General features: G+C 39.2%; 1 protein-coding gene across 4 annotated transcripts in view; it reads left to right on the top strand.

Annotated features, from left to right (window-relative positions):
* Positions 1-12,007, top strand: part of TOX (thymocyte selection associated high mobility group box) — a 298,273-nt gene that overhangs the window by 145,189 nt on the left and 141,077 nt on the right. For 3 of the 4 annotated variants that reach the window (XM_004274988.4, XM_049700748.1, XM_049700747.1), the window contains exon 2: positions 316-381. The exons of the other annotated variant lie outside the window; for it this stretch is intronic. In XM_004274988.4, the coding sequence (XP_004275036.1) occupies positions 316-381 (66 nt within the window). The remainder of the gene's footprint in view (positions 1-315; positions 382-12,007) is intronic. 4 annotated transcript variants of the gene reach the window in all.

Raw genomic sequence — 12,007 nt, 5'->3', positions numbered from 1 at the left:
GTACGCAAAATGAGCCATTTTGTTTTAAAACAGATTGCAGATGAAAGGAAACCATTCATTTCTTGCTTGCTTGCTGTAATTACTAGAGCACTAATTACTCCAAATCACTGACATCCAGGGTCAGGAAAATGACAACAGAAACATCAAAGAATAGATGTGGCTCTCTTGCTGTGACAGATTTTGCATATTTCCAACCACAGTATTTTTTTTTTATGGCTACTGTTTTCCAGTTTGATGGTGGAAAAAAACAAAACAAACAAAACAAACATGCACACAGTCAAGATTGCTGAATGTTTACTATTATTTCATTCGCAGTTTGACGGTGAGAACATGTATATGAGCATGACAGAGCCGAGCCAGGACTATGTGCCAGCCAGCCAGGTGGGTTAATTAATCTTCTCTGCCTTGTTTCAAATTGTAATTAAACAAATTCAAAGAGTTGCATTGCAAATGAGTAGCACTATCAGTAGCTGCCGCAATCAGGAATAATCATAATTTATAAACAAAGCATTCAAGCCTTGTTTTCAGTTAATGAGATCGAGCTGATAAAACACCAGAGTTGGCATTTGTTGAAAGATAATACCTTGTTTCCTCTCCAGAACGGCAAGCAGCTGTTTTGCCAGCATGATCTTTCCTAAACAGTTGTTTTACCTTTAGGAAATAAAGTCTTTACAGGTGCAGGTTATTTGAGCTTCTGACTATAGATGAGTTAATTATTATAAGCTACACATGTCGCAAATAGCTTTAATGATCAATTATTGGGGCAGTTTTCAATAAAATGTTCCATTGATCTCCAGAATCGCAGGGCCAGAAAGTGCTCTATGTCTGTTTTCAAGCCAAAATCCGCGATATGATGGGAAACCTTTGAAGGGCACGTTTGTATCCATTTCCCTGGGAATGGTTGACAAGGTATTTAATCATGAGAAGTGACAACAGAAGTCCAATGAAAATGTAAATGGTTACATTTATAGACGTGAAGGCTTGGCTATTTATTTTTAGATACTTAGGACCAGGCCCCTTGATCCACAGAGGGCGTTTGAAGCAAAGTGGTAACTGCCCTAGGGGGCCACTATAATATGGTATGTAAGAACCTTGTAAGCAAAAACAAATAAATGAATAAATGAAAGTGAGGGAGAGTTCACAGGAGCATTGTGTGGACTTGCACATATTTTTTTCTGGACGAGTATAACCGTGGTAGCTTGGAGTTTCATGTGTCAGTAACTATAGCATAAACTCAAACATTGAAAACAGTTGTTTTCATATCCGCCCAAATAGATTTGATAACTGGGAAGGGTGGGGGAATAGGGCACAAAAATAGAACGATTTTTCTTCATGGTGCTTGTCAGTGAATTAAATCTAATGTATGTGTCAGGGGTGCACTTTATGGGGCTTTGAAATTTCTCTAAGAACAAAATGTCTCAGGCTTAACTCAAAACAGAGGCAGGCCTGCCTCTCCATGAACTTTGCGTTTAGAAGTCATTATGATCACTGCCTTCTCTGGCAGACATTCTGGAAACTATACTATATTGTTCAGATGAGAAGGTCATCATTAAGTTCAAAGATCCGGACTACATTTCCTTCCATTCAACTGAGTCGATCACTCTCAGAATACCTTTGGAAGGCTGGGCTTTGCGTTTAGAATTTTTACTTAACTGAATTCATTCAGCTAAGTAGCCGGCAGGATCCATAGGTAGTTCTGAGTAGGACTGTTTGATTAAAAAATGAAAAATGTTACTATTAATTTTCTTCCAACCATCAATCCCAAAACTGTACTGACAAGTTTAGTATTACTATTAGATTAAAGCAACCTGGTATCATCTCTTTGTTGCCTTTAGGGTTTTGAAGTGTAAGGGCTAATTGAATTTGTTTGAAACAGTAGAAACACAAACTCAATAAATGATTGCTGTTATAAAGCAGCTGCTCCCTTTCAGAGAATCATTATGTCCGCCTTAAAGACTTTTGGATAAAGGATTGGAAATTCAAAGCATATACATTATAACAACTTAGATTTTTAAATTCAAGTACAATGAATAATATTAAACCCTGACTAAAATCAAACAACTAACATTATTTTTCTTAATATTTAAGTCAAGAGTTACCAAGAATGTTTTAAATGCCAGTGATAATTCATGAAGGAGTAAAGCGCTCCAGATACTTTATGTGCTTTGTAAAGATATAGCCGGTTTGTGTGCCTGAAGCAAACTGTTTTTTTAATAATGCAGCACATATGAAAATGTTTTTAGAATGTGCTATTTCAAAAATTCCACTAATGTAAAATAATATACACTCTGGCAGAGAATAAGCTTCACAAATTACGTAAGTTGAATGGCCTTAGCTAAATTTTACACTTGACATTCCTTTTGTTTACTGTAATATGGTATATTCAAGAATTCATTACCTGGTATTCTTTTGGGAATTTTAATCAATTTACCCCTTTCGGCAACTATAAATAAGATTTTAGTCATCCTGCAGGAAAAAAAATAGCTTTGTTCTTTTTCCTACATAACATCAAACATCTGCATAGTCGAGTAATCCAAGACAACTTGCCTCTTAGTATCTCTCAACAATTTTAATTCCTGTTCAATTGTCAAATCAGTACATGCTTTGGGACTCAACAGACTAAGTTGCTAAGTAGTAGCATATGGCACACTACTGCTCCTGTGACGTTGCTGCAGGCAAATAGCATGATTCTAAACTTGAAATGATTTTTATAGAAAGCCAGTGCTGGAATGGCTCCAGAAATGGAAGGACACTGTAAAAATTAATGATATTCTTTTAGACAGTCCCAGAGGGCTCTCTGGCACTATCTACTACGTGAATTCTATACCTCTTAAGCTAGTGTATACAAATCCTTAAATTTTTTTGCATATAATTTTGTAATCGATAGGCAGCTTTTACATCGAATATACCACCCTATAATAAGCCTGACAAGTATGCAATAAAAACCCATGACATTTCCACTTCTCCCGGCTTCGTTCTTAGAATATTGACTGTTTTCTCCTATAATAGCCCTAAGTGTGCTGGCCACTCAGTGCTTTAGACACCATTTAGCTTTTTCTTACTCTGGGTAGCGTTTGAACCATGCAATGCAAGATTTCTTTGTGGGTTTCTAGACCCTGGCTAAGGGGGCCCATGTTGCTTGATACCTCATGAACTTGCAGGTTCCCTTCTGTAGAGTTTGGGGGAAAATGTGAGTGGCTAATGGAAGGGAAGCCAGACATGAGGAGGGGCCACTGGCCATCACACACTCCTTTGTCATTCTTAACGTGTCATGTTTGATTGACCAACATGCCGAAGGACACAACAAGGAGGTGGAAGGGGATTGGGCTGCCCACCAGAGCTCTGCCCCTTCTCCAGAATAGCCCAGGCCCACTCATGCTGGGGATCGATCCTTCTCTTTCCCTGAAAAACTCAAGCTCCTTTCTCCAGCCCTTACAATTCTAGTACCTTCTGTAATTCCTTGTATGTGATTGATTATGCTCAAGATATAAATGTTCATTTGAACCAAGTACATCAAAGGAAACAGGAGTCCGGTTCTCTTGACAGGAACTTTCTATGGCCCCAAGGTCATTTATCTATTTATTTACTTATTTTTTCCGTTTTCTTTTCCTCATTCTTTTTCTTCTATGGAAGTTACAAAAATATCATTTTCCACGACTACCTGTTCATTCCATGCTTTCCACCCACACTGGCAACATTCTTTACCAGTTCCGTGGACATAGGAACTCTTCACTTCTCACCTGTGTCTCAGTTCAGGAACTGTGTGGAAAAGATTGAGAAGGACTGTTTTTTTTTAATGTGTGTGTGTGTGTGTGTGTGTATACACACACATACACACGAGAAATAATCACCTGACAGGGAAAATCAGAAGATTTTTCTGGTGTCAGATCATGGAGAAGATTTGGTTACTTGATTGAACCATGTTTTTTAATAAATCACTTCCTCCTTGACCTTGGCCTTGACTCCAGTAAACCATTTCTTTCTGCTTGTTTTCCCTCTTTATTTCCCTGCTTCCTTCATTCCTTCTCCCCTTCCTCGTATTTTCCTTCCATCCTCCTTCCTTCCATGAACAGTTATCCTTTAAGCTTGAACTAATTTTTGTTGTTAATTCTGCACATCATAGTAAACCCTAAGTATTACATGTCCTGACCTAAGATCCTGTTTTAGATTATTTTCAGGTTGTGATCAGCTTTCTCTGCTTCTTTTTTCTTCCTGCACTGGAATTGTCTCTCTTACCTGGTTCCTCAAATTTCAAGATTAAAAATAACTATGATAAAATAAAGCAATATTATTTTTTCCTGGAATCTTACAACTAAGCATCTAACGTGCATTTTGTACCATCCATCTTGAATGGAAAAGTTGAAGAGCGCCATCTAGGGCAGCTCTCATGTGAGTTTCAGGTTTGATTTCTAACCTCCCTGGGCACCTGTCCCTAACAGCAGCTCAGACTCAACATATCCATTCGTCAAACTGAAATTCATCACCTCCAGCCCACTCCCTCACCCCAAACTTCTTTTTTTCCTATATTGCCTATAGTCGTGAGAGTTAACACCACCCCCAGCCCCGTCACCCAAGACAGAAACTTGAAGAGTCTCCCTTACACTCTCAGCCCTGAGTTGATCCCAGGTAGTTCTGACTCTACATCTCTGCATCACTGCTGAATCTGTCTCCTCTTTTCCTTCTGTGTAATTACTGCCTGAGCTCTGGACCTCAAAGGTTCTCATTAACTCAGCTCATCTTACCTCATTTCCATCTTTCCTTCTCTCCTCTTGCTGTTGCTGAACGATCCATGTTCCTTCCTTCCTTACACACCTCCGTGCCTCTCCAGCATCTGGTTGGAGTTACCGAGGCACACATCTGCCCTGCTGTGGCATGTAGCCTGCCCACCTGACTGTGGTAGGACTCGCCCTTCTTTCTCTCTGGATCTCCTGTGCTTAGATGATGCCCGACATGTTGGAAGTGTGCAGCATTATTTTGTGTACATGTTTCAATCACCTTAACTCTTTGAGTCTTCTACTTGCGATGGTTTTCAGCCCTCCTGTGCAGACATTTAGCCCATTCCATTCCAGGAACACCCCTCCTCCTGAGTGTCAGCACCTTGCACATTAACAAAAGACACCAGCACTTCTGTCTCCTCAGAGAATTATTTCAAGTCCAAGACTCAGAGAACTAATGTGATAATAGACTAGATAATAACAGGCATTTATTCTTACAATAATATCGGATTGCTGTTTGTCATATGCAATATAATGGCAGCAGAACCAATAGGACTTTCCAAGTTCTTTTTTGTGCAGTGTTCTCTTTTTTTTTTTAACATCTTTATTGGGGTATAATTGCTTTACAATGGTGTGTTTGTGCAGTGTTCTCTTAAATCTACTGTTAGAATTGTAATATTTTGAGGTTTGCAAACATATTAATAGCTATATCTGTATTTTTAGTTACATGTTTTCCTAATGAGAAAATTCTCAGGGTTAGATAGAAAATAAATGAGGTATGACAACAGGGCCTGGAAAGTATAATATTTTTTAAGAGCACTTTGGAAAAAACATCTCTTGACTTAGGCCATAAAATTTCCATGATCATGACATAAATTTGAACTATAAATTAGACCAATTACTTTTAGATTGGTTCCTTTTGGCAGAAATTTCGGGAGTAAGGTCAGCTTGACTTTTTGACCATTCACCCAATAAAATAGCAAAACCGCCAGGCTTTGAGTAATCTAGTTAGTCCAGCAAAGTCTGACATCTTAACAAGCCCAAACTAGTTACTCAAACCAGTCTTCAGTGTAACGTTCAAATGATTACTCTGCGCAGTCCCGGAGGTATTCATTACAGACAAAATTGCTCTTTTGCCTTGCATACAAGCTGAGTTTTCAATGGGAAATGAAAGGCTGCCTGGAAAAATAGGCCACCTAATTAAGTTAAACTACTCTAGCATTTGGCTTGACATCTTCATTACTCAAAATTAAAAAGATGCTTCACTCGAGCACACAAGTTACTATTGTTTATGTTGTTTTCTTCCTAAATTGGCTTCTTACATGGAAATCTGTTTTTCAGAATTATATCTTGAAATAGCTCACATATTTCATACAGTTTATAAAAATGTCTTAATAGCTGTATGGATACTGAATACCGGCGCCATGCAAATATATATCTTAGGGCTCTTGATAGTCAAGCACACATTAGTCTTTCTGCAGATTTTCTTGATCATTTACATTTTGGTATGGTTGAAATTTAGATGATTTTTTACCCACCCAGTCTTTATTATTATTATTATTAGTTGGGTATCGACTCTAACCTATAAATGATCAGTTACATGAGAAACAGAATTCCTCAAAAAAATTTTAAGTAGACAGTAAAATCTAAACTGAAATTCATTTCTCCAGTAGAAGTGTTTTATATCAACTTCTCTAGCATAGCTATTTTGGGAACATTTTAAAACACAAACACATGTAGAGCACACCATCTACTGATTGCCAGTTCCTACTCATTGACACTAATGAGGCTGCTGACAGGTTAAATGTTGTGTATCATATACATTTCCAAGCTGTGGGATTTGCGAATGCAAGACTCATTTTTTTATTTCAGAAAATAAATGTTTGTTGCTGAGTATGCTTGAAAATTTTATGATAATTGTCTAATAGTATGTTTTTTTCAAGCATTAGGCAAATGCATTTCAGTGATAAAAATTATGAAACTATCTGTATGGAATAGCATGTGTAACAAAAACAGATTCTCCAAAAGCATCGAGCTCCATGTGAAGGATGGTTTGCTCAGTGAACAGCTGTCAAGTGACACCAAGACATTTAGGCACCAGCAAGAGGTGCTGTGACTCTAACACACAGCCTGACCAGTTATACAGTTGATTTTGATACGTTTTGAAAACAGCCCTTTAGCTTGTTCAGAATCGTATTTTTTTGCAGCTGTTTTTCTTTAGCACATGAGCAGTGATGAAAAACTAAATGATCCTTCCTGTTAAATTTTGCAATATATATATATATGTGTTAGTTTTTTTTTTTATCACTCATAATAAACCTGTCACTAAAGGATGTCTAAAAAATAGGTATGATATTCAAGTTAAGAATAGCAATATGTTGAATGATGTTATCTGTCCATGCCAACTCTACTTCCAAGACACTTTAAGATTGTTCCAAACAAACACTAAAATGTCATTATGCCCGTATGTCAAGTAGAAGCGACTTTGCCCATTTTTAGTAAAAGAACACTGAGGCTTAGAAAAGCTGTTTTTCCACCCATCCCTATATCTTCTGAGACCACCTTCTTCATATCCTCACCTGCCACCCAAACACCTTTAAAAAAGTGTCAAGTTTCCCTTTGCAGTTTCAGTTCCTTAGTTTTAGAGCAGACTTAGCTGGACTTCCCAGAAACACAGAGTTTCAGTTTCATCTTTATCCCACATTTTCTTTCTTTCTCCTGTGTTCTTTCTCCTGTGTTACTTCTCAGTTTGGACATAAAAATTTCTAACTATAATCCTAATGATTTGAGAGTAATTGGTGGCTGTCTTGGAAAATGCTCTCCATCCACTCCTTCCTCTTTGTAAGTTATGATCACTGATCCTGTCGCAAGCAAAGTCAAACAAGTGACTTCTTGGTTTTGGCATCAGGTTTTTCAAATAGAACATCCTGGTCTGAAACTCAGGAGGGCTCTGAGGGTCATGATTTGAGACCAGTAATGAAGCCTTCCTTGGATGTGACTGGGCCTCCTAGCATTTCAGGAGAAGTCCTGCATTCAAGAATAGCTAAGCCCATTGTGAGTAGTTATTTTCTGAACTCACACACCAGAGTGGCCATGGAGAGGGGGAGCTGGGGGCAGGGATAGAGCAGGGCCAGCGCCCTGTACGGAAGTTGCCTTCAGGGAAGCCTGAACTCACCTGTACTGTGAGCACTGAGCTGTTTATTTCTTATGCTCTGACTTCAGTTAAATGTCTTGCTTGCCAAGACGATGGTAAGTTTTAGTAGGAAGCTTCTGCTTGGCTGGAAGTTTAGGTTAGCACTCCCCTACCTCCTTGGTAAAGAATGAAGTCGATCCATAATAATAACAACTGTCAGTTGGCAGCTACCTGTGTCTGTAAGGAACTAAGCAAAGGCCTTGCACTCATTATCTCATTTAATCCTTACAACAATTCTTGGAGGATGATAATGATAGAGGGACTGGCCAAACATCAAAAAGATAGTACATATCCCAGCTAAGTTCCTGGCCCGGAAAGGCCTAATGCCCAAGTCAGACTCCATCCATGGGCAGCAAGGCCTCACTGTATTTTAGAACTTTAAGGTCAAAATGTTGATGTGCTAACCTCAGACCTTGTTAGTATTCAGATAACTGCATGTGTTACCGTGCGTGGGAATACTCTGAAAAACAGCAGGTTGAACCAAATATTTGACCTTCTCTTCCCTACCAAAGCAGCAATTTCATATTTGTTCAAACACACATATAAGCTGTGCAGAGGTGAGGTGTTTATTTGCAGTCCCTGGCTTCTTTTATCCAAAGTGGTGATTCCTTCTTTCCCGTCTTTTCCAGCCTTTTCCAAACCTTTGCCTCCATAGCTGTTCCCTTTTCCTCTGTATTTTCATTGCTTTCCTTGTCTGGGTCCAGGACTCTTCCCCTTCTTGTCGTTTTTCCTTTTCTCCACCAAAAGATAAACAAAGTATAGGAGGTCTTTGCATCACAGACGTCGCACCGCTTCCACTGCTTTCTCAGGGATGCTGCTCCTGGGAAACCGAAGGAGGAGGAATTCTATCTTTTTTAAACTCAGGAAATTATCTCCAATTGTTCATCTTTTTTTCCCCTTGCCCCTATCTTCAGCTCCGCTTCAGCATAAGCTTTCTTGGTAGTGAAGACGTAGGAAGCGAGATGGTCCTCGGATACCTAAGGATCCAACTGCAATTGCTTCCTGGTAAAAGATCCAAACAGTGGGAATTGCCTGTTGGAGAATGATGATCTTTCCTTTTTCTGGCCCTCTTGATTGTGGGAGGAGCCAGACCAAGAGCAGAGGCCATCTGTTTAGCTCCTCTGCTAATCTGGCCTTTTCATGAAGAATGTGGGTTTACATATGCAACATTTACTGATTTCTGTACAATGGGAAAAAATGAAAAGAATGGCCATAAACACATACAGTGTGTATTTTAAAGTTTACATAAAAATATGTACATATAAAAATAGGCCAACACTGAATGCTTAATTCCATGCTGGCTGCCTATATATGATTTAGCAAAAAGAATCTGACCATAAGCAAAAATCAATTTAGCACAGGTTTCTTAAAAAAGAAAATTTTATTAAAGCTCAAAGGCCGTACATGCTTTAAAATAGTATATTAAAACCCAAATGCGGGCTTCCCTGGTGGCGCAGTGGTTGAGAGTCCGCCTGCCGATGCAGGGGACACGGATTCATGCTCCGGTCCGGGAAGATCCCACATGCCACGGAGCGGCTGGGCCCGTGAGCCATGGCCACTGAGCCTACGTGTCCGGAGCCTGTGCTCCACAACGGGAGAGGCCACAACGGTGAGAGGCCCGCGTACCGCAAAAACAAAAAACAAAAAAACAAACAAAACAAACAAACAAAAAAACCCAAATGCATTGGGCTTCCCTGGTGGCGTAGTGGTTAAGAATCCACCTGCCAATGCAGGGGACACGGGTTCGAGCCCTGGTCCAGGAAGATCCCACATGCCGCGGAGCAGCTGAGCCCGTGTGCCACAACTACTGAGCCTGCGCTCTAGAGCCCGTGAGCCACAAATACTGAGCCTGCATGCCACAACTACTGAAGCCCGTGCACCTAGAGCCCGTGCTCCGCAGCAAGAGAAGCCACTGCAATGAAAAGCCTGCGCACAGCAGTGAAGAGTAGGCCCCGCTCATCGCAGCTAGAGAAAGCCCACGCACAGCAACGAAGACCCAATGCAGCCAAAAATAAATTAATTAATTAAAAAAAAAAAACCCAATGCATTTTATTCAATTATGAAATGTAAAAAATTCTATGTATTCATGCTATGGGGTTCCCCTCTGCTCAACTAGTTCTCTGAATACAGGCAAATCATTTAACCTCTTTACTCATTTTTCGCATCTACAAAGTGGGAGCGTAGTCTCTGAGGTCTTCTCTCGAGCGAGCATTCTATAATTTCATTTGAGCATAAATATAGAACTCTAGAACATTATCCTAAGAAAAAAAATGCATAAGGTTATTCACCACAGTGAGGTTCATAACAGAGAAAAATTAGAAATACCCTAAATGTTTGGTAATAAGAAACTGGAATAAATTACAGAACATGCACACAATGATATAATATGTCGTCATTTAAGCAAAATGTAATAGATGATATCTATTGACATGAAAAATATTCACATCCTTTTAAGTGACCAGGTTAAATTATATGATGGTATAATAATATAGCTTACATTTATTGATAGCTCTTATGAGCTAGTATATTACTCAAATTTAAATAATTTGTAATAATAATTTGTAATAATAATGTAATTTGTAATAATAATAGTGATATAAATCATTATCTCATTTATCTCAATTAATCCTGATATACCCTTAATGAATTGAATACTGTTATCAACCCTACTTTACAGATTTGGGAACTAAGGTTTAGAAGAATTAAGTAACTACACCTGCTAAGAGATGAGATGAGATTTGCATATAGCATTTCTAGCTCCAAAATCAGAGCTTTATTAAAAACAAAACAAAAGCCCAAAACAAGATAGCAAATATGGACTGAAAAGATTCTTGAAAGAATGCACATGTTTTAATAGTGTAGGTTTGTTTTTTTTTTTCCTGAGTGGTTGAATTCAAGTGATTTTTTTTCAGGTATATTTTCTTCTTTTTCACTCATTAACATGTATTATTTATAAAACAAACCCCCCAAAAATTGTAGAAGTGAATCTCAGAACTCAGTGTGAGAATTGAAGACATCTGGAAAACTAAAAAAGATGGACTGCATTTGTACATAAAATCTATGCTAAGCAATGAAATTTTAAATGTTTTAATTATCCCCTTTAAACACTGAATACAGAACGATGACCTATTACCGGAACATCCTTGGGCCCCCCACTAGGGTTTCAGAAGTAGCTTCCCCACTTTAATATGCTCTCCCTAGTCATCATCCATGTGTGGTTTTGGGTTGTGCTGGGGGGTAGGTGGGGGGCCACATTATTTGTTTCCCAGAAACTTTTTTTTGAGAGTGGCCCTAGCAGCAGTCATGGCACACAGAAGAGTGCTGGACTTCCCTGCCCTGCCCACCCCTGATCTGAGAGTGCTCGGCCCACTGCCCTAACACCCACAGATCCTGAAAGCTTCAGCCTGTTAACCCCAGCTCAAGGTCAGAGCTCTCCCAAACCCAGCCCCAGTGTCAGATACTCTCTGGGGCGGCCTCAAGCTAACCCTGTTTTCTGGTCTCATTGAGGCTTTGCACCGTGGTTCTCAATGACCCAATAAAAACAAGTCCCAAAAGAGGCTCACACTGGGCTCAGTACCCCAGAGTTTCTTTTGATCAGTGGGCTCAATCTTGCCCTTGAAGTTTTCTTAGATGTTGAAGACCTGACCTCCCTGTTGAACCTCCTTGCTGCACTGTCTGGACTCGCTCGTTTGTCAGTTTTGTGGTCTTCCCTTCATCACCTACTGCATCTCAGCAGAAGTGTCTGATCTTCAGGTCCTGTTATCAGGGTAAATCTGCTTATAACAACCTCCCCACCCCCCATCATCCCAGCTTCAAATAATTCCTCTTTCATTTACACTCAGATATCATTTAGTTTGACAATCGAACATGCTGTTTATTGGAAGCCTAAGTTTTTATATCTCTTCTAATTTACTTCCTTTATGACAAGCTCTTATAGTTCTTTGTATCTCAAATCATACTTTGTGGGATGCCTTACACACAGTAGGTACACAACAAATGCTTCTATGACAAATGAAGCTCTCATTGCCTTTTACTTAATAAGGTTACAAAAACTAATGAGCACAAATAAAATAAATGTGGTACGTTCTACCCAAAATGC

This window comes from Orcinus orca, chromosome 17, assembly GCF_937001465.1.
Source record: "Orcinus orca chromosome 17, mOrcOrc1.1, whole genome shotgun sequence".
Classification (NCBI taxonomy): domain Eukaryota; kingdom Metazoa; phylum Chordata; class Mammalia; order Artiodactyla; family Delphinidae; genus Orcinus; species Orcinus orca.
The sequence above is the reverse complement of the archived record's forward strand: the minus strand, read 5'-3'. Positions and strand labels throughout refer to the sequence as shown.